General features: G+C 54.8%; 1 protein-coding gene across 1 annotated transcript in view; it reads left to right on the top strand.

The window, feature by feature from the left end:
* Positions 1 to 687: 687 nt before the first annotated feature.
* CACNA1I (calcium voltage-gated channel subunit alpha1 I) overlaps positions 688 to 17,321 on the top strand; it is a 121,425-nt gene continuing 104,791 nt past the window's right edge. The window contains exons 1-2 of the mRNA XM_053584966.1: positions 688 to 839; positions 11,696 to 11,949. Coding sequence (XP_053440941.1) covers positions 11,717 to 11,949 — 233 coding nt within the window. The 5' untranslated portion in view covers positions 688 to 839; positions 11,696 to 11,716. The remainder of the gene's footprint in view (positions 840 to 11,695; positions 11,950 to 17,321) is intronic.

Below are 17,321 nucleotides of genomic sequence, written 5' to 3'. Positions count from 1 at the left end.
ACACCTGGGACGTGGGGGTGGTCAGTAATGGGATCCCCCTTTTTACGCATGACGCAGCCCCCATGCTGAGGGTCAGGACCCTCCCACAGGCATGATCCTGAATTTTAAGGAGGTGGGCACAAGGCTGGGGGCTTCCTGCTCGCTGGGGAGGAGTGGGGCTCACCAGCCGCAGCCGTCAGTCTGTCTGTCGCCTCCACGCCTCCCCCCTTCAGCGTCCCGCGCCTGCAGCTTTCCCCGAAGACATTTGGTGTCAGTATAAGGACGGCTTTTCCTCGCACGCGGCGCGGCTCCGTCTCGCCGCCGCCGCACGTCCCCGCACCGCCGGGCGTTCGGGCTCCTCCGCAGCCCGCGCCGCGCGCAGACCCCGCGTCGAGCCCCGGGCCGGAGGGGTGAGCGGCCGAGGGACGCGGCCCTGGCCCCGCGCCCCCGCCGCGCCGGTCCCCTCCCGGGCGCTTGCCCCGCAGCTCGGTCCCCGAGGCACCCCCGCCCCCGCCCGGCCCCGGCCCCGGCCCCGGAGCGCCGCGCTCCCGCCCGCCGCCTGCCGCGCGCTCCAACTCCGGCTCGGTCCGCGGCTCGTCTGCGCTGTCCGCTTCTCGCCGCCCGCCCGGAGCCGCGCCGACCCGCCCGCCCGCCGCCTCCTCCCGCCATGGCCCGGGCCCCGGAGCCCGTCGCCCACCGCCCACCGCCCCTCGAGCCCCGGGGACTCAGCTGATCCAGAACCCGCGGGGGCGCGGCTGGCGGGGCTAGGGGTCCCTCCCGATTGCCGGCTTCGGGGGACGCGTCGCCCCCGCGTCTCTAACCTGGACGACCCCCCGCGGCCCGGCGCCATCCATGCCAAGGTAGGTGGAGCGGGGGTGCGGGTGCAGGGGGAGGGAGGGAGAGCTCAGCCCCATGTCAGTTTCTTGGCGGGTTGGGTTCTTTCTTTACTGAGGCGTTTATTTATTTATTTCTGGGGACTGGTTCCCCACCCGCGCGTGCCCAGCAGGTGGGCCCCCCATCCCATGCCTTTGGGCCAAGCTTTGGGAGGGAGGACGGGAAACTTTGACCGGTCCCCTCTCCAAGGCCACGAAAGTTCTCTCGGTGCCAATACTGAAGCCGGCTGAGCCAGCGCTGCAGAAATTTATTCAACAAGTCAGGCTGCTGGGCAGGGGCCCAGGCTGTCTGTCTGTCCTGCTGCCCCTCGGCTGCTGCAGCTCTGCAGGCGGCCAGCTGGACCGGAGCTGGAGCCAGTGTCCGGAGGCTGAGCTGGGAGTGTTGGCGGGGGAGGCTGGCAGCAGGGGCTTTGAATGGGGGAATCCCAGGCTGGGTGTAACTTTCCTGGAGGCCTGGGTGGTAGAGGGCCCCCCCTTGGCCAGTAGCCCAGCCAGTGGCCAAGGCTGAGCTGCATGAAGCCAGGCCAGGGTCGGAGCTGGGGCTCTAGGGGCTACAAGGAACCCTCAGCCACTGGAGATGGTTATATAATGAGTGTTTATGATGATTGGGTATTAATTGTCTGCTGGGTGGCATGTGGTAGGAGATGTAGGGGGCAAAAGGGCTTGTCAGGAGGTGGGAAGGCCTCTTTGGGGGGGTCATGGTATCTGGGGTGGGGGCTCTTGGTTAGGCCCAGGCTGAGGCATCAGCCAGCCCCTCTGCCTGTGTCCTTCTTGGTTAGGGTCCTGGGGATTCTTGAGCCTTAGACCCCTTACACGTATTCGAGCCCTGGGACTCTCTGTGGCCAGGTGTGTGTGTGTGTGTGTGTGTGTGTTTGTGTGTGTGTGAGAGAGAGAGAGAAAGGGAGAGCACACTCCAGTGGGCCTGCGTGTGTCTGTGCATGTGTGGGGTGATGGGTCTGACTCGCTATGAGAGGAGTGTCCTCGGCTGGAGTGCTCAGTTTGGCCTGACCAGGCTGTCAGTCTGTCCTTTCTCTCACTGCCTGGGGATTCTCTCTGAAGACACTGGCACCGCCTAGGGACTAGGATGCTGTGCAGGCAGATGAGGGTCCAGGGTCCTGGGGCTGGCCGGGAAAGGATTTGGCTCAGAGATTGGGCCTGCCTCCTGGGCCCATCCTCAGGCCTTGCTTGAACTCTGAGTCACCTCTGGGATCAATGGCTCCCCTCAGCTCTAAAGACTTGCTTCAGAAACTCTTATCTACCCTTTGGGACAAACTTTCTGTTTGGACTCCAGGATCCAGGGCTGAGCTGGGGACATGGCAGGAGGGTAGGAGTCTAAAGACCTCCTCCTTCCCTTCTTGCCTCCACCATCATCATTAAGGCAAGAGGGAGGGTGCCAGGGTGACAACAGGTCAGGACAAGACAGTGACACGGGGTAGGGATCAAGTCTGGGGCTGCAGCTGGAGGAGGAAGAGGAAATGGGAAGAGCATATCTTTGGGGTGCTGAGCTGGCCTGGCACAAAACCCACGAGCCTCCCCACACACCCCCAGAGAGCCTGGGCACCACACCGTGTCCTCCGCTCTTTCCCTTCCTTGCTGCTTAGAGCTGCCACACCTGCTCCAGGCTCCATGATGGGAGGCATGGGGAAGGGGCTACAGGCCTGGCTGAAGGCCCCTGCCCCTCTCTTGGACCAAGGTCATAGGCCTCCTTCTCCCCATTTCTGCCCAACCACCCTGCATGCCTGGCCCCTCCCCCATCCCATGCCAGGCGCTTCCCAGAGGGCTGGGGCAGAGACGGCCTCTTCTAGGTCCACCAGGGGGCCCAGGTAGTCCTCTAGCCCCCTGCTGACTCCCCTTGACCTTGGGTAGGGAGGTGGGGTCAGTGGTTGCTGTGAGAACCCCTCCTCTTCCACCATCTCTAGCTGGCTCTGTGGCCTCCCCCCGCCAAGAGCTCACAGCTAGGCTGGGAGCAGGTTCAGGAACTGTAGCAATTAGCTGCTTGCCCCCCTCTGTGGTGCTAGACCCAGAGCCCAGCCGGGTTGTTACCTCCAGCTCCCTTCTCCTGACCCCTGAGTCAGGTCCCACTCCCCTGCCCTCTCTGGCACTTCACTTGACTCTCCAAGTGTGACCCTCCTTCCTAGACCAGCCTGTCTCTGGGCAGCACTCTGTCCCTCCCCCAGCCTCATGGGGCTCCCTCCCCCAGCAGTTCCCAGCACTTTCCAAGGTAACACGTCTGTCTCCTCATTGCCCCGCCTTGTTCTCTGATTCCCAGCCCCCAGCTCAGGGTGCTCAAAAGCTGTCTGGAAAATAGGGAATGCCAGGCTGGGCAGGGAGTCCAGAGAGACCACCTCGATGCTGCAGGGGGAGCAGGGGTCCCTACTTTCCCTCCTCCCCCTCTTTCTTCCATGCTCTCCTTCCCCACTCCTTCTTCTGAGTCTTCCTCCCTCTGCTTCTCTTCTGCAGGACGTTTTCTTCCTGTATGTTCCCAGGATGTGCCCCTGCCTTAATGCTCCCAGTCAACCCTTGTGTCCCTAGGAGTCGCGAGGTAGGACTGGGGGCCCCCCCGAGAGCCCAGGGGCTGTCTACGCTCTGCATCCCTGTGGGTGCGAGGTCTGTGGATCTCTGTGGATATCTGAGTGGAAGATCCATGAGTTTGTGGCCATTTGCGTCTGTGAATCTGGATGAGTGGGTTCAGATATCCATGGGTCCGTGGGTCCAGTGGGGCTTCAGGACTTGGGGCCTGAGGCTCTGGATAGCCAGAAAGATGTGGGCTGAGTCTCTCCTCTCACAGCTGCCAGTCTATAGAGGGAAGAAAACAAATCTGATTTTCTGATTTGCTTTTCTCTCTTTCTCCCTTATACTTATTCAGTATCTACTGTGCTCCAAGCCCTATCCTGGTCACTGGGGGACACAGCAGCGAGCAGAAGGGAATAGATAAAATTGCCCTCTTGGAGTTCCTGAGCCCGTGGGAGAGGCTTGGCCTCCAGGTGCTCTGTGGGGATACGGCTGCAAGTCCTCATTTCCTCCTGTGCTCTGGGAGCGGAGAACCCAGGCTGTGTTGATATGTGAGCAGTGCAGCTTGTGGAGGACTCAGAACATGGTCTTTGGACACTCTTGAGCAAGTACTAAGAGCTTTGGGGGCTTCTTGAGTGGGACAGTCTGAGAAATAAGTGGTTTCGTGGTGGGGGGAGTTCTGTCGAGCCTGTGGTCTCTTTGGGGGGCACGTTCGGTGCAGACATGACCCTGCCTCACAGGCCTTCTGCCTTCATCTTCGAAGCTCCTCCTCAGCCAACTGCCCCCTTCTCCTGCACTCTGGCCGGAGCTTTGACTAATGGTGTGTTTTGAGAAGAGCACTAGGGTCCTTCCCTCTTGTCCTGTTGAGAAGTGAGGGCTGCATCCTGCCATCCATTGGTCCAGGGGCTTAGGCACCCTTTCTGGACTGCTCGGCTCTGGTCCCAGCTGCAGGAGAGATGAACAAGTCACATAGCATCACAGGAGTGTCACCTTCTTATAAAATTGGGATAATACTTTCCACCTTAAAGGAAATGTTTGTTGGCTGGGCGTGGTGGCTCATGCCTGTAATCCTAGTTCTTGGGAGACTGAGGCGGGTGGATCGCTTGAGCTCAGGAGTTCAAGACCAGCCTGAGCAAGAGCAGGACCCTGTCTCTAAAAAATAGCTGGGCATTGTGGCAGGCGCCTGCTACTTGGGAGGCTGAGGCAAGAGAATTGCTTAAGCCTAAGAGTTTGAGGTTGCTGTGAGCTGTGATGCCATAGCACTCTACCGAGGGTGACAAAGTAAGACTCTGTCTCAAAAAAAGAAAAAAAAAAGGAAGTGTTTGTGCAGTGCCAAGTGCGGGCCTTGTACAGTGAAGCTGTTTTCCTTCCCTTAAGATACTTTCCAAATCTCTTTCCCCATTTGTTACCTTGTTTTTGAGAAGACACCATCTCCTGCATTTTATAGGAGAGGAAATGACACTTGGTGAACCTGTGTGATACAGTGAGGGGAGAGCTGGTCCTTGAACCTGGGCCCTGCCTCTTGACTCAGTGTCTTTCTGCTGGGACCCCTGCCTCCCATCAGGGACCACGTTCACCCTGATGTGTTAGCTACGGTGAAACCCAAGGCCCTAATTACTGCAGAGTGAGCAAAAACTGATCAGCAGGACGCCTGCTAGGAGACGCTCAAACACACTGATGGGGATTCAGACACAGCCTTATTTGCTGGCACATGTCATAAGGCCAAGAGCCAGCTGAAAACAAACAAATGACTATGCCTAGTGACAGATATTTGAGCGGTTATGGGGGACTGGCCAGATCCTCCTGTCCGAAACCTGGCCTGGACAGGTCTTTAACTGGTGACCTGGAGTCGCATTGCCTGGATCCAAATTCCAGCTCTTTCACTAAGCAGCTCTTAACCTTGGGAAAATCTTTTAACCTCTCTGTGTCTCAGTTTCCTCACCTATGAAGTGGAGAGAGTGAAAGCATTTACCTCTCTCTTACAAGGTGCCTGGCGCATAGTAAGTGCTCACAAGTAATGTTGGCTGTGATTCTTGTTGGCCATCACAGGAGGGATGGCTGATCCAGTTCACTCAACGTGCTGCAAAGCTGGGAGGGCTAGCTGTTGATTTTGGTGACAGGTCCAAGATGACCATAAAATGTGGGCAGGTTCAGCTGGCCAGACCAGGGAGGGTTTTGTGTCATCTCATGCAAATCGGGGTCAAACTTCAGTCATTCCTCTCTAGGGGGAGGAGCCCTGGCTTCGCTTAGCTTCTCTGAAGAAGATCTGAGGGGATCAGTGGACCACATGCCCCATGGTTCTACCGTCTGATTATGTTGCCAGGAGGGCTCTGGGCCTCTCAGTCTGTATCAAGAGAGGCCCTACCTGCAATATCAGATCTGTCTGCTCCGCCCTAAGTTGCTTGGTACAAATCTGGTCCTGCCCATGCAGAGGAAAGTGGGCAAACTCGAGCATGACTGAGGAGGGGTCCCAAGGAGGCAGACGATCTGGAAATTGTCACCCAAGGAATGGTTGAGGGAGCTGATGACAAGAGGCCTGGGGCAGATGAGGCTCAGGGGTGGGCGGGCTGTCGTCATGCATCTGCAGGGCTGTCATGCGGAAGAGGGAGAGGACAGAGGGTTCCAGGGCTCCAGGATGCTGGCTGGAAGATTCTTGGAGGCAGGTTTCCTGTAGCCTCACAGAGACTTTTCTGCAGACCACCAGATGCAGGCTCTGCATTGTGTTGTATGTGTACGTGTGAGCATGTATTGTCTGTGTGATTATGTATGTAGGTCTGTGTGTGAGACTGTGTGTTGGTACGTGTGTCTGTGTGCGATTGTGTGTCTGTGAGTGTGCTCTGAAGTGTGTGATTGTGGGTGTGAGTCTGTATAGATTGTGACTATGTGGTCTTTGTGCTTGTGAGTGTGTGTTGTGATGGATTAGGCCACTAGAAGGGTTCTGGTCTTTTCAAAGCATCCCTGTTTGAATTAGAGACCAAGAGAGTCTAAACCAGACACTGTGTTTCTGGGGCTCCTGAGTTCCAGGAGTCCAGACCTCTGTGGCTGATGATGCTGCCATGGGTGGGAGGCCATCCCAGGGCTTCACTTTGTATTCGCCTCGCACCTGGTGCTCTTACTCTGCTTATCCGCACAGTAGCCCTGGTCCAGAATGGGTACCCCCTTATTTTATGGACAGGGTAGCTGAGGGCAACTGCCAGGCTGAGTTGTGTACCAAGGGGGGTTTGTGTTAGAGCCAGGACTTGAACACAGTCTTGGTAGTGCCCATGCTCTGAAATGCTACACTATAGATTCAGGTGGTCATAATTAATATTTGCGGCCTCTAAGATCCTGTGTGGTTCTAAGATATTCTGATATTGAATGAATGTGTCATTTGTACTTCTAGCAGTGGCATTAGCTGGTGTGTGATTGTTGGCAGAAGGCTAAACAAGTTGCCTGCTTGTGTGAAGACACATATGCACACACACAGGGCCTGAGGCATCCTGGCCTGACCTCAAGTCTTCCTTCATGAGGGCTATGAGCTCTGGAGACACAGGCTTTCCACACCACAAGGTTTTCTACACCAGGACATTCTGGGAGTCAGGTTTCCCACCTCCTTGGGGGTCTTGACTGGACCAGCAGCATATTGCACTGCCTGATGACTCAGCTGGGAGGGGGGCCCTTGTTCCAGGGTGGTGCCTGTAATGGTTCAGTGCTTGGGCTTGGGAGTGGGCAGACCTGAGCTGGGACTCCAACTCTGTCCCGTACTAGCTGGGTGACTGTGGGCACTGCTGGACTTCCCTGGGATCCTGTGTCCTTCTCTCTGAAGTAAGAATAAAGATGGTCTGTGTGTCATAGAGCTGTGGTGAGAATTAACACACATGAGGAATAGAAAGCCCTTTGGCCATTTCCTGATGGGGTCATGGTGATGACAGTGGTGATGTGGGTGATGCTGCTGCTGGGGATAATGGTGTTGGTGATGGCAATGGCGTTGGTGATGATGGGAGTGGTGATGGTGATGGTGCTGGTATTGATGATGGTAATGGTGGGGATGGTGATGGTTGTGATGATGATTTGTGCCTCTAAGATCCTGGGTGATATTCTGAAGTGGTAGTGGTGATGGTGGTGATGATATGTTGGTGATGATGACGGTGGTGATGGTGGTGGTGATGATGGTGGTTATGATGGTGATGGTAATGGTGGTGATGGTGATGATGGGTAATGATAGTAGTTGTGGTAGTGATTATGATGGTGGTGGTGGTGGTGATGGTGTAGGTACTGGTGGTGATGGTATTGATGATGATGGCAATGGTGGTGATGGTGTTGGTGATGATGATGGTGGTGGTAGTGATGGTGATGGTGGGTAATGATGGTAGTTGTGGTAGTGATTATGATGGTGGTGGTGATGGTGGAGGTTCTGCTGATGATGATGGTGGTGATCATGGTGGTAGTGATTGTGATGGTGTTGGTGATGATGATGGCAGTGGTGGTGATGGTATTGATGATGATGGCAATGGTGGTGATGAAATTGATGATGATGATCGTAATGGTGGTGGTGATGGTATTGATGATGATGATGGTAATGGTGGTAGTGATGGCTTTGGTGATGATGATGGTAGTGATGGTGATGATATTGATGATGATGATGGTAATGGTGGTGGTGATGGCGGTGGTGGCAGCAGTGATGGTGATAGTGATGATCATGGTGATGGTGGTCATGATGGTGGAGGTGATGATGGTGATGGTAGGGGGAGGGTTGGAGTAGCACCCCCTGGGGATGGCACAGCTGGTCCCATGCATGCATGGCCATCTGCCTTTCTGAATTCCTAAGTGCCTTCCCATCTACATCACATTGCCTCTTCATAAGAGTCTGCTAAAGCAGGCAGGAGGCGAGCTGAGCTTTACAGAAAGGGAAATCAAGACTCCAAGGGGCTGATGGAATCAGGAATGGGAGGACCTGTTCTAGACACAGGTCCTCCCTGGGCCTCTGCTCCTGTCCCTGCTCATGGAGGCCATTCCAGTTGCCACAACCAGTGCTTGATGGGCCACCCTGGGAAAGGAGTGTCAGTGTTAGGCCCTGGGAGGATCTAGAGAGAAGACACTTGGGAACTTGGAGGTAGCTTAGATTCTGGATCCCAATGAACCCACGTTTGAATCCACTAAGGCCATAACCTAAAGCAAGTCCTCTCTGTGAGACTCCATCTACGACAGGTTGGATCCTTGTGTGTGTAGGGGTAGCTGCCACACCCCAGGCTTCCAGCCATGGGCACACAAGCAGCTGGGCATAGGAGATGGGCAGGTAGAAGGAGTTTCTGGGCTGAGTTGGGGGCCTTGGGAATGAAGAATAGGTCAAAGCATGTTGGTCTAGGCAGCTGCTAAGGAGCAGATCAGAGGGTGGGGGTTGGGGGGATCACTGGGAGCAGGTGAGAGGGTAGGGCCTGGGTGGGCAGTGGGGAGTGAGTTGGGGTCCTGGCTTTGGGGTTCATGGTTTCTAGGAGCCCCATAGTGAGGGGGAGAGGTGTGAGAACAGAGAACAACACAGTGTGATGGTTTTAGATAGAATTGAGAGTGGCAGAATGCAAGTAAATTCAAAGCAGACGTAGCTCAGAGGGAGAAGAGGGGGGATTATGTGTAGTCCCAGAGGTCGGGACAACTCTCTTCACCTGTGTGGTCACAGGGAGGGTTTAACAGTGCTGGGGTATGGTGAGGTGTGTGCCACTGGGGCTGATGGAAGGCCAGGTGCTCATTTGTCTCAACCCACCCCATCTGCCCAGCAACAGCTGGGGCCAGGCCAGCCCATTACTCCAGCTTCCTCCTGGTCCTCCCTGTTCCACCCCTGCCACTCCACCACCAGAGGGATGGTTTAAAAATACACTCTCATGCCTAAAACCCTCCTATAGCTTCTGTTGCACTTGGAATAAAACCTCTGCTTCTGTATGCTCACATGGGGTCCTGCCAAACTTTGCAGTTTCATCCCTGCCCCATGCTCAGCCACACTGGCCTCATTTCTGGTCCTTAAATGCATTGAGTTGGTTCCAGCCTCTTAGCCTTTGCATATGCTGTTCCTCCTACCTGGAGTGTTCTTCCCACAGATCAATTGTGGCTGGTGTCTTCAGATTCTGGGTGTTTTTTGCTTAAATGTCTCTTCTTTTAGAGAAGGCAGTGGTTTCTCTTTGTTCCTACCCTTCTCCTTTGTTTATTTACTTGTCAGCAATTTTTATTCATCTAGTCAACAAATATTTATTGAGCATCTAGTATGTTCCAGGCACTGTTCCAGGCTCTGGGGATATATCAATGAATGAACCAGACCATAGTCCGTGATCTCTAACAGCCTTATTTTAGGCTGAGGTGACAGATACCAAATCATACCAATATAAGTACATAAATTATGCACCGTGTTTGATGATGATAAGAGCTATGGAAAAGCAGCAAGGGAGAAATTAATTGATGAGTGTGTCTCTCTCCCTTGCTGGAGTGTGGGCTGAATGGGAGCTGGTGCCAAGTCTGAATCCTTCAACAGCAGAGCCCTGGAGGGCTTGCTAGTGCCTGCACATAGTAGGTGCTCATTGCATAAATGAATGAATCAGCAGGTCCTGGAGAACAGGGCGGTAGGGAGGAGGAGGGAAGGGTGCTTCAGTGAGAGGGAAGAGGCAGTCAGCCTGCTCTAGGACCTAGGAGGTGCATATTGGCCAGAGCAAGTGGCCAGTGGAGGGAGTGGTGGGCTCTGAGGTTGGTGCAGTGGTGGGCAGACCTGGAACCGCCCTAGCCAGGATGTGTTTCAGCCTGGGAGGTTGACACGTGGCAGTCCAAGGTGCCTGGGAGCTTATGTAAGGCCCATGGCTATTTTTCTGCAACCAAGAGCAAAACCCTGAGCTCAGGAGAAAACTCTTCTTTCCTGACCAGCCAGGGGAAGTGGCAAGAGGCTCCAGCTCCCGCCCATTGCCCCTGGGAGTGGGAGAAATGTCCAAATACATCAGCTCTGGGCAGCTCAGCCGCCAGTCTAGCAGCCGCCAGCAGCAGCCGGGTGGGCACCAGGGATTTGGGCCTCATCTCCCATTCCCATTGTGCTGCCTGACACTGTTAGGGTTCTAGGGCCCAGGGGACCTCAGCGGAAAAGGCCACAGGGATCAGTAGCCTCTTGGGTGAGGTGGTGAGGAGCAGGCCCTGGGAGTGGCTGTTCTTCCCACCCTGCCCTTGGCCAGCTGTAGAGGCTCTTGGCCAGTAAGGGCATCATCAGTTGTCACTAAGTGGGTCTAGAGGGCTGGATGGTGGGATTCTGGCCTCTAAATAACCACCTGATGGTACACTTGGCTCAGAGTGCAGCCTTGGCAAAACATTCCCTTCTCTTGGCCTCAGTGTCTTCATCTGCCAAATGGGTATAATAATTTTCCTGAACTGAGATGGAGTCACAACTAGCTATGTGGTTTACAGGACCCAGTAAAAAATAAAAATGAAGGGCTCCTTGCTAGAAAATTAAGAATTTCAAATTTAGTGATGGCAGAACATTAAAGTAAGCACAGGGCCTTGCTTAGTACAAGGTCCTGTGCAGCTGCCTGGGCCACAGCCCTGCATGGCCCTGTATGGAATTCAGAGTCTCTGCTGTCATTGGCTGCATGTCTGTCTTGTCCTTTCTCTGGGCCTCAGTTTCTCCATCTGTAAAGCAAAGAGGTGGGATTCTAAGATCCCTGGGTTTTCAACCTCGTGAGGGAAAGGGTGGGAGGTCCCTGGGTCAAGGGTTCAGGTTCAGATGTCAGCTTGGGTGTCACTTCCCAGGGGAGCCTATCCTGGCTTTCTGGGTTCCCCCAGGATCTGATTCCATAGCACCCTAACTTCTCTGTAACATGCCTTGTCCTGGCAATGATGTGTGTCTTTACAATAACCTCCTCTTCTTTCTAGGAAGTTTTCTTTATCTTTGAATAGATAAGATTCAAACTTGGATAAATACACAACTCTAGTCTTGTAAAAAAAAATTACAATTACATTTTAAGGTATTACTCTCCCCACTATTTTTATTTATTTATTTTGGGTTTTTGGCTGGGGCTGGGTTTGAACCCGCCACATCCAGCATATGGGACCGGCGCCCTACTCCTTGAGCCACAGGTGCCGCCCCTCTCCCCACTATTTTCATTTGCCAAAACTGAGGCTCAGCAAGGTGAACCAGACTTGCCCTGTGACCCCTGGCTTGGAAGTACATTCCAACTTGGGTGCAGCTGGGCCCTCAGCTCTTTCTTAATCTGGGGCTGTTAAAGCTGCTGTGGTCCTTTGTGGGGGGAGGCAGGATGGGCAGCAAGTGCCACGGCTGCCCCATCATGTGCCATCCTGTCTGTCTTCTCCAGGGTTCCCAGCTCAGCACTGACATGGCTGAGAGCACCTCTCCACCCTCCTCATCTGTAGCAGCCCCGGCTGCTGAGCTGGGGGTCACAGAGCAGCCGGGGCCCCAGAGCCCCCCACCCTCTCCGCCAGGCCTGGAGGAGCCCCTGGATGGAGCCGATCCTGATGTCCCACACCCAGACCTGGCACCTGTTGCCTTCTTTTGCCTACGACAGACCACCAGCCCCCGGAACTGGTGCATCAAGATGGTGTGCAATCCATATCCTTTGTGTAGCCCTGGCCCTGCCCAGGCACCGCATAGGGAGGGGCTGGGATGGAGCTCTTTTCTGAGAACCCCACCTGCTGTCAGACCTAGGAGTCCAATTCGCCCAGAACGAGTGGCCAGCAGAGGGAGTGGTGGGCTTCGTGGCTGGCACAGCTGTGGGCATACCTGGAGCTACCCCAGTGAGGATGCGTTTCACCCTGGGAGGTTGACATGTGTCAGGTGTCAACCTTCCTCTGGTTAAGAGACCTGAGGCCTGGGGTGAGGTCCCTGGCCCTTGTGGTGGGCAAGTGCAGGTGGTGGGTCTAGGGAGACATTGGGCCCATGAGGACCAGGGGTCCTGCTGATGCAATGGTTCTGGAAGTTGCTGATGGCTACAGGGGGTCAGTCCAGTGGCTGGCTGGCTCACCAGGTCTTTGGGAATGAGCCCCAGGTCTGTGCTGGGGCTAGTGAATCAGGTAAGTCAGACCCTGGCCCAGATCGAGTGGGCAGTGACCACACAGGTGATGAGAGTGTGGCTGTAGGCCTGGGGCAGCTGGTCTCAACACTCGGGACAGAGCTCACATGCAGGCTGGGGCCGGGTAGCCCCCATTCCCTCAGTTGTGCCGCTGTTCAGGGCAGGAGGCAGCAGGAGGAGCCTCCTCAAGTCTGCCTGCTCCACTTGCTATCCCTAGTGTGTCATGTTACCTCCTTCTAGGGGCCTCCCCGATTTCTCGTTGTTCTCTGCACAGAGCAGAGTCCTCACCTGGCTGCCCTGTGTGCCCCACTCAGCCCCGCCTCCCACTGAGAGGCCCTTCCTTATGCTCTTCCAGGCCTCTGCGCCTCCCCACGTGCTCTTTTCTGCACCTAAAAGACCTTTCCCTTCCTTCTCCACCTGGCCAAATCCTTTGCTGAATCCTTCAAATCACAGCTTAAGTGTCGCTCCCTCAGGGAAGTGGGACCTTGAGTAAGTCACTTCACCTCTCTAAGTCTCAGGTGGCCAAGATGGGCAGTGCTGCTCAGGAACAAGGCTTGGCTGACCTTGGTCAGGGAGCCTGCCCAGCCCAGCCCAGCTCAGTCTCAGAGGGCAGGTCTGACTGGGCTGAATCCTCACAAAACTGGCCCAGATGTCATCCAGAGGCCCCCAGAGATGGGGGTTTGGTCTTAGTCCTGTCAGCCCCTCTCTCTGAGCCTCAGCACCTCCACCTAAAAAGGAGGGGCTGGACGAGATGTTCCCTTCCAGCCCTGGGAGCCCAGGGTGCCGGCCACACTCACTATGATGGTCGCCCTGACCTCAGGCACTCCGAGCCCTGCCTGACCACTGAGCCAGTAAGCCACCCAGTTTCCACATTTCTGGCCTGTTGGGCAAAGAGAGTCCCTGGAGTCACTGCCCTCTTGGTCTTTACCACCCTTTTTGCCTCTATCCTCAGCATGTGTGAGTTGTGGCCTGGGGTTGGGGACAATGGTGGGGCTGGCCCAGGAGAGGGGACAAGGGGTCCTGACCTTGGCTGCATTTGGGTGTGGCTCTCATCTATCTATTGTGGGGAGGGCCCTAAAAAGAAAACAGCCCCTTCCCTCAGGACTTCTCAGCCTGGGGAGCTGCTCAGAGAGAGGGGGTCTCCCCCAAGATACCCATGGGCAGGGGCTGCCAAGGCTGGGGGTGAGGGATGGAGCTAATGCACGCCTCAGCCTGAAGCCTTCTGACTTCCTTCAGACCAGAGATTTGGTGATTCCGAAGCCAAATGACTTCAAAAGCATCAGGCTCTGGGACACTCAGACTCGAGACTTCTGTGACTGAACCTAAAGGTTCCAAGTTAAGGTTTAAGGCTCAGTGACATTGAAATTCTAAGCTTCTGTGATTCAAAGACTGTAAAATTCTGTGTTTCAAAGAGTGTGTGAGCTCAAGATTTGGTGGCTGAGACTCTGTATGCTGGGCCCCTGCAGCTGTGGTGCTGCAGGCCTGAGATTTCATAGGCTGAGTGGAACCAGGAGAGGAGGGTTTCCACACACAGGCCCAGGAGACCCTGGGGTCCACGGGGGCCCCTGGAGCATGGACGTGGTTGTGCAGAGCACAGTGTGGGCTTTAGGGGCTTGGAGATGGTGTGCATGTGGGGTATCTTTGATTAGTGTTGAGAGCTATGGGGTTCTTCCTAGCCAAGAGGCCCCCTTCTGCTTCCATGAGGAGGGCTGAGCAGTGTCTAACCTAGTGCTTCTTGGTGGGGCCCTGCTGGCATTTGTGTGTGGCAGTGTTTTGTGGTCTGGGCTGGCTTGTATGCCAACTTGTAATCCCAGGTCCTTGGGCACCAATCAGTACTGTCCCTCAATCATTGTGACCACCATAAATGACTGTTTGCACATCCAGATCTCGCAGAGGGTGGTTCTGTCTTCATTGAGAACCCAAAGGACTGGTGGACGTGTAGGCGCAGGCTAGTGGGAACACTCATGACCGCCAGACCCAGGAATGGGCAGGGCAGTGTGGGAGGGTGCGCCCCAGACAGCCTGTCCTGAGTGCATGTCCCTGGAGCTGAGGGGCTCTGGACCAGAGCCAACTGTCCTTTGAAACTTGGTGCTCCCTGACTCAGCTCTTCGCCAGCCTAGAGCTGGTCCCTGAGTCACCGACTGACTCACCAGAGAGCCAGCAGGTTGCTGGGACCCTCTGGGAGCTTGCAAGCTGGGGCAAGAAAGCTCTGCTCACCCAAATGTCAGTACCAGTCTCTGGCCTGGCCTGGGCCTTGGGCACATGTTGTCAGCTGGGGTTTCAGCTGGGAGGCCTCTGGGATTGAAATGTCAGGGGATAGATTGCTGTTTGACTCATGGGATGTCAACAGAAAAGAAGCCTTACTCTGTAAAATAATTTTGAGAATTTTATTCTGATCCAAATTTGAAGATCATGGTCCAGTGCCATGCCCAAGAAACCTTGAGCAAGTGGACTCGGTGTGGTGGGGTTACAGTTTGTTTTATCCATTTCAGGGAGACAGGAATTATAAGTAAAGCCATAAATCAATACATGGAACACATACATTGGTTTGCCATTGGTTTGGCCTAAAAAGGTGGAACATCTCAAAGCAGGGGCCCACAGCTTATATAGGTGGGTTTAAAGATTCTTTAGCTGACAATTGGCTGAAAGAGTTAGGCTCTGTCTGATAGACCAGGAGTCATTGAAGAGAAGGGTCTGCTAATCAGAGACAAACTATAGGATTAAGCCCAGACTCAAGTAGTTTATTGTGTGTGTTGAGGACCTGTAAGTAAGTCTTGTATAGCCTTAGGCCTATTGATGAGTCTCTAAGAAGGCAGGGGGACATGGTGAAGCAGGTCTGATCTCCTTTCTCCTGATAGGAGCTCAGTTTTGGGGTATTCCTTGGCCAAGAGGGGGTCTGGTCAGTCAGCCACAGGGGGCAAGCCTTAAGATTTTATTTTAGTTCACAGGGAGGTGGCATGTGGCACTGAGGAGAGGGTGGGGACCTGAGTCAGACAGACCTGGAGGCTGGTTCTACCTCTTACCTTGCTGGGTGACTAAGGGTCAGTTTCTTAACTTCTCTGAGGCTCAGTTTCCCCACCTGTTAAGCAGGCACAGTAATACCCACTTCATAGGTTTACACCCAAGACAAAGCAGTACATAAGGCAAATGTGACAGGACAATGCAGCTTTGGAGACGAGAAAAGCCACCATACATGTGGTTATCACTCTGATTACCTGCGCTTCAGTGGTGAATGGGCCAGCACGAACAGCTGAGTCAACATTCTGCTTGCAGTAGATTCAATTAGACGTTGGGCGGCAGATCTTTAGATAGAACATGACACCTTCAGAGGACATTGTTTCCAAGGAAAATCAGATTCAATCTCTGTTATTTAGGTGAATTTGTGTGAGTTTCGCTGCTAGTGGTTATGCACTTGTCAGTGCAGACATTGCTAATCAATCACGGCATCCTCCAGCAGAGCACCATCCCCCAACCCCACCTCCCAGCAGCCACGATTAATCGGTTGGAAACCTATTTTCCAACCTGGATTAGACTTTCAGAGACTTTCTCAGGAGCATAACTGTCTGCATGTAGGAGAAGGGCCTTTCCCCTCCTTGAGTCTCAATTTTCTCATCTCTATAATGGGGCCATCAAAGGCGATCAGAGGTGATTCCTGTAAATCACCCAGTGGTGTGTCTGGCACAGAGGAGAGGTGCAGGGATGCTGATCAGAGCTCCTGCTGATGTTCTGAGTACTTGTTGGCTTCATCACCTTTAACTCTCACAACCATCCCTGGGGATAGGTGCTCCTGTAGCCCCTTTTTATGGATGAGGGAAGTGAGGCTCTAAGGGTTGACTAACTTTTATTCAGGGTTGCACAGCCAGGATGTGGTAGAGCTTGGATGAAAACCCTAGTTTCTCTGATGCTTAGCCCTGGGTTTCATCCAGGACAATGCCGCCACCTGCGGAGAAACACCAGGGACTTCATACTCCACCCAGGGCAGGGAGGTCGCTTCAGTAGGTTCCAGGGAGCTCGGTGAGGGTCCCCCTGGTTCCCAGCATGTACGTTCCTTCCTGGGGCCATCCCCTTGAGGAGTTTGCAGCCCTCTCCCCTCCTGGTGTACTCCTGGTCTTGGCCTCCCTCGAGACAGCCAGCACTTCTGCCACGGTGGGAACCAGCCATGCATGGTAGGGAAGCCAGTCAGCTGTGAAGGCCACCTCTCTGCTGGGGAGGGGCCGGGTGTCAGCCTGGGCAGGAGGCTGGAGACACCAGCTACCCACTAACCTTGGACAAGTCACTCCCCATCTCACACTCTCGCACTCTTGCTCTCTATTTGGGGGGTGGAGAGGGTGGGCAAGAGGGTCTGGGAGGGGCTGTCCCAGGTGCCCATTTCCCTGCTGCCCTCCTTGTGGGTGGCCTCCTCTGGCCTGTGCCTTTATGGCTGTAGCCCAGGCCCCACCTGCCCCTCTGCCCCACTTCATCCTGCCTCCACTCCCCTGCCTGCCTCAAGCCCTCTGCCCACTCTGGGTTTGGCGTCATGGGTATTCTCTCATTCTCAAGCCTTCCCTGAGTGTGCTGTGTGTCACACACGGTGCAGAGACAGCTATGGCCCTTCTGTGCAGTGGGAGGATCACTCCACCTCCCAGGAGAGCTGGGCAGCCAGCTGGGAGACCTATTATGAGAAAAAGGCATCTGTGGGATTGGTGGTGAGAAATGATGTTGGCCCAGGGTGCCGGCTGAGGGCCTGGAGAGGAGTCCTGGTGGAGATGTCCTTTGGGCTGGTGTTAGAAGGAGGGGATGCAGGTAACCCAGGGTCTATGGCTTGGTGGCCAAGTGAGTGAGGACCTACTCCTGGCTTGGCTAAGTAGCCCTGGACAAGTTCATTGCCCTTGCTGAGCCTCTGTTTGCTTGTCTGTGAAATGGGGGATGTAGT

This window comes from Nycticebus coucang, chromosome 3 (assembly GCF_027406575.1).
Source record: "Nycticebus coucang isolate mNycCou1 chromosome 3, mNycCou1.pri, whole genome shotgun sequence".
Lineage (NCBI taxonomy): Eukaryota > Metazoa > Chordata > Mammalia > Primates > Lorisidae > Nycticebus > Nycticebus coucang.
This window is presented reverse-complemented; position numbering and strand designations above follow the sequence as displayed.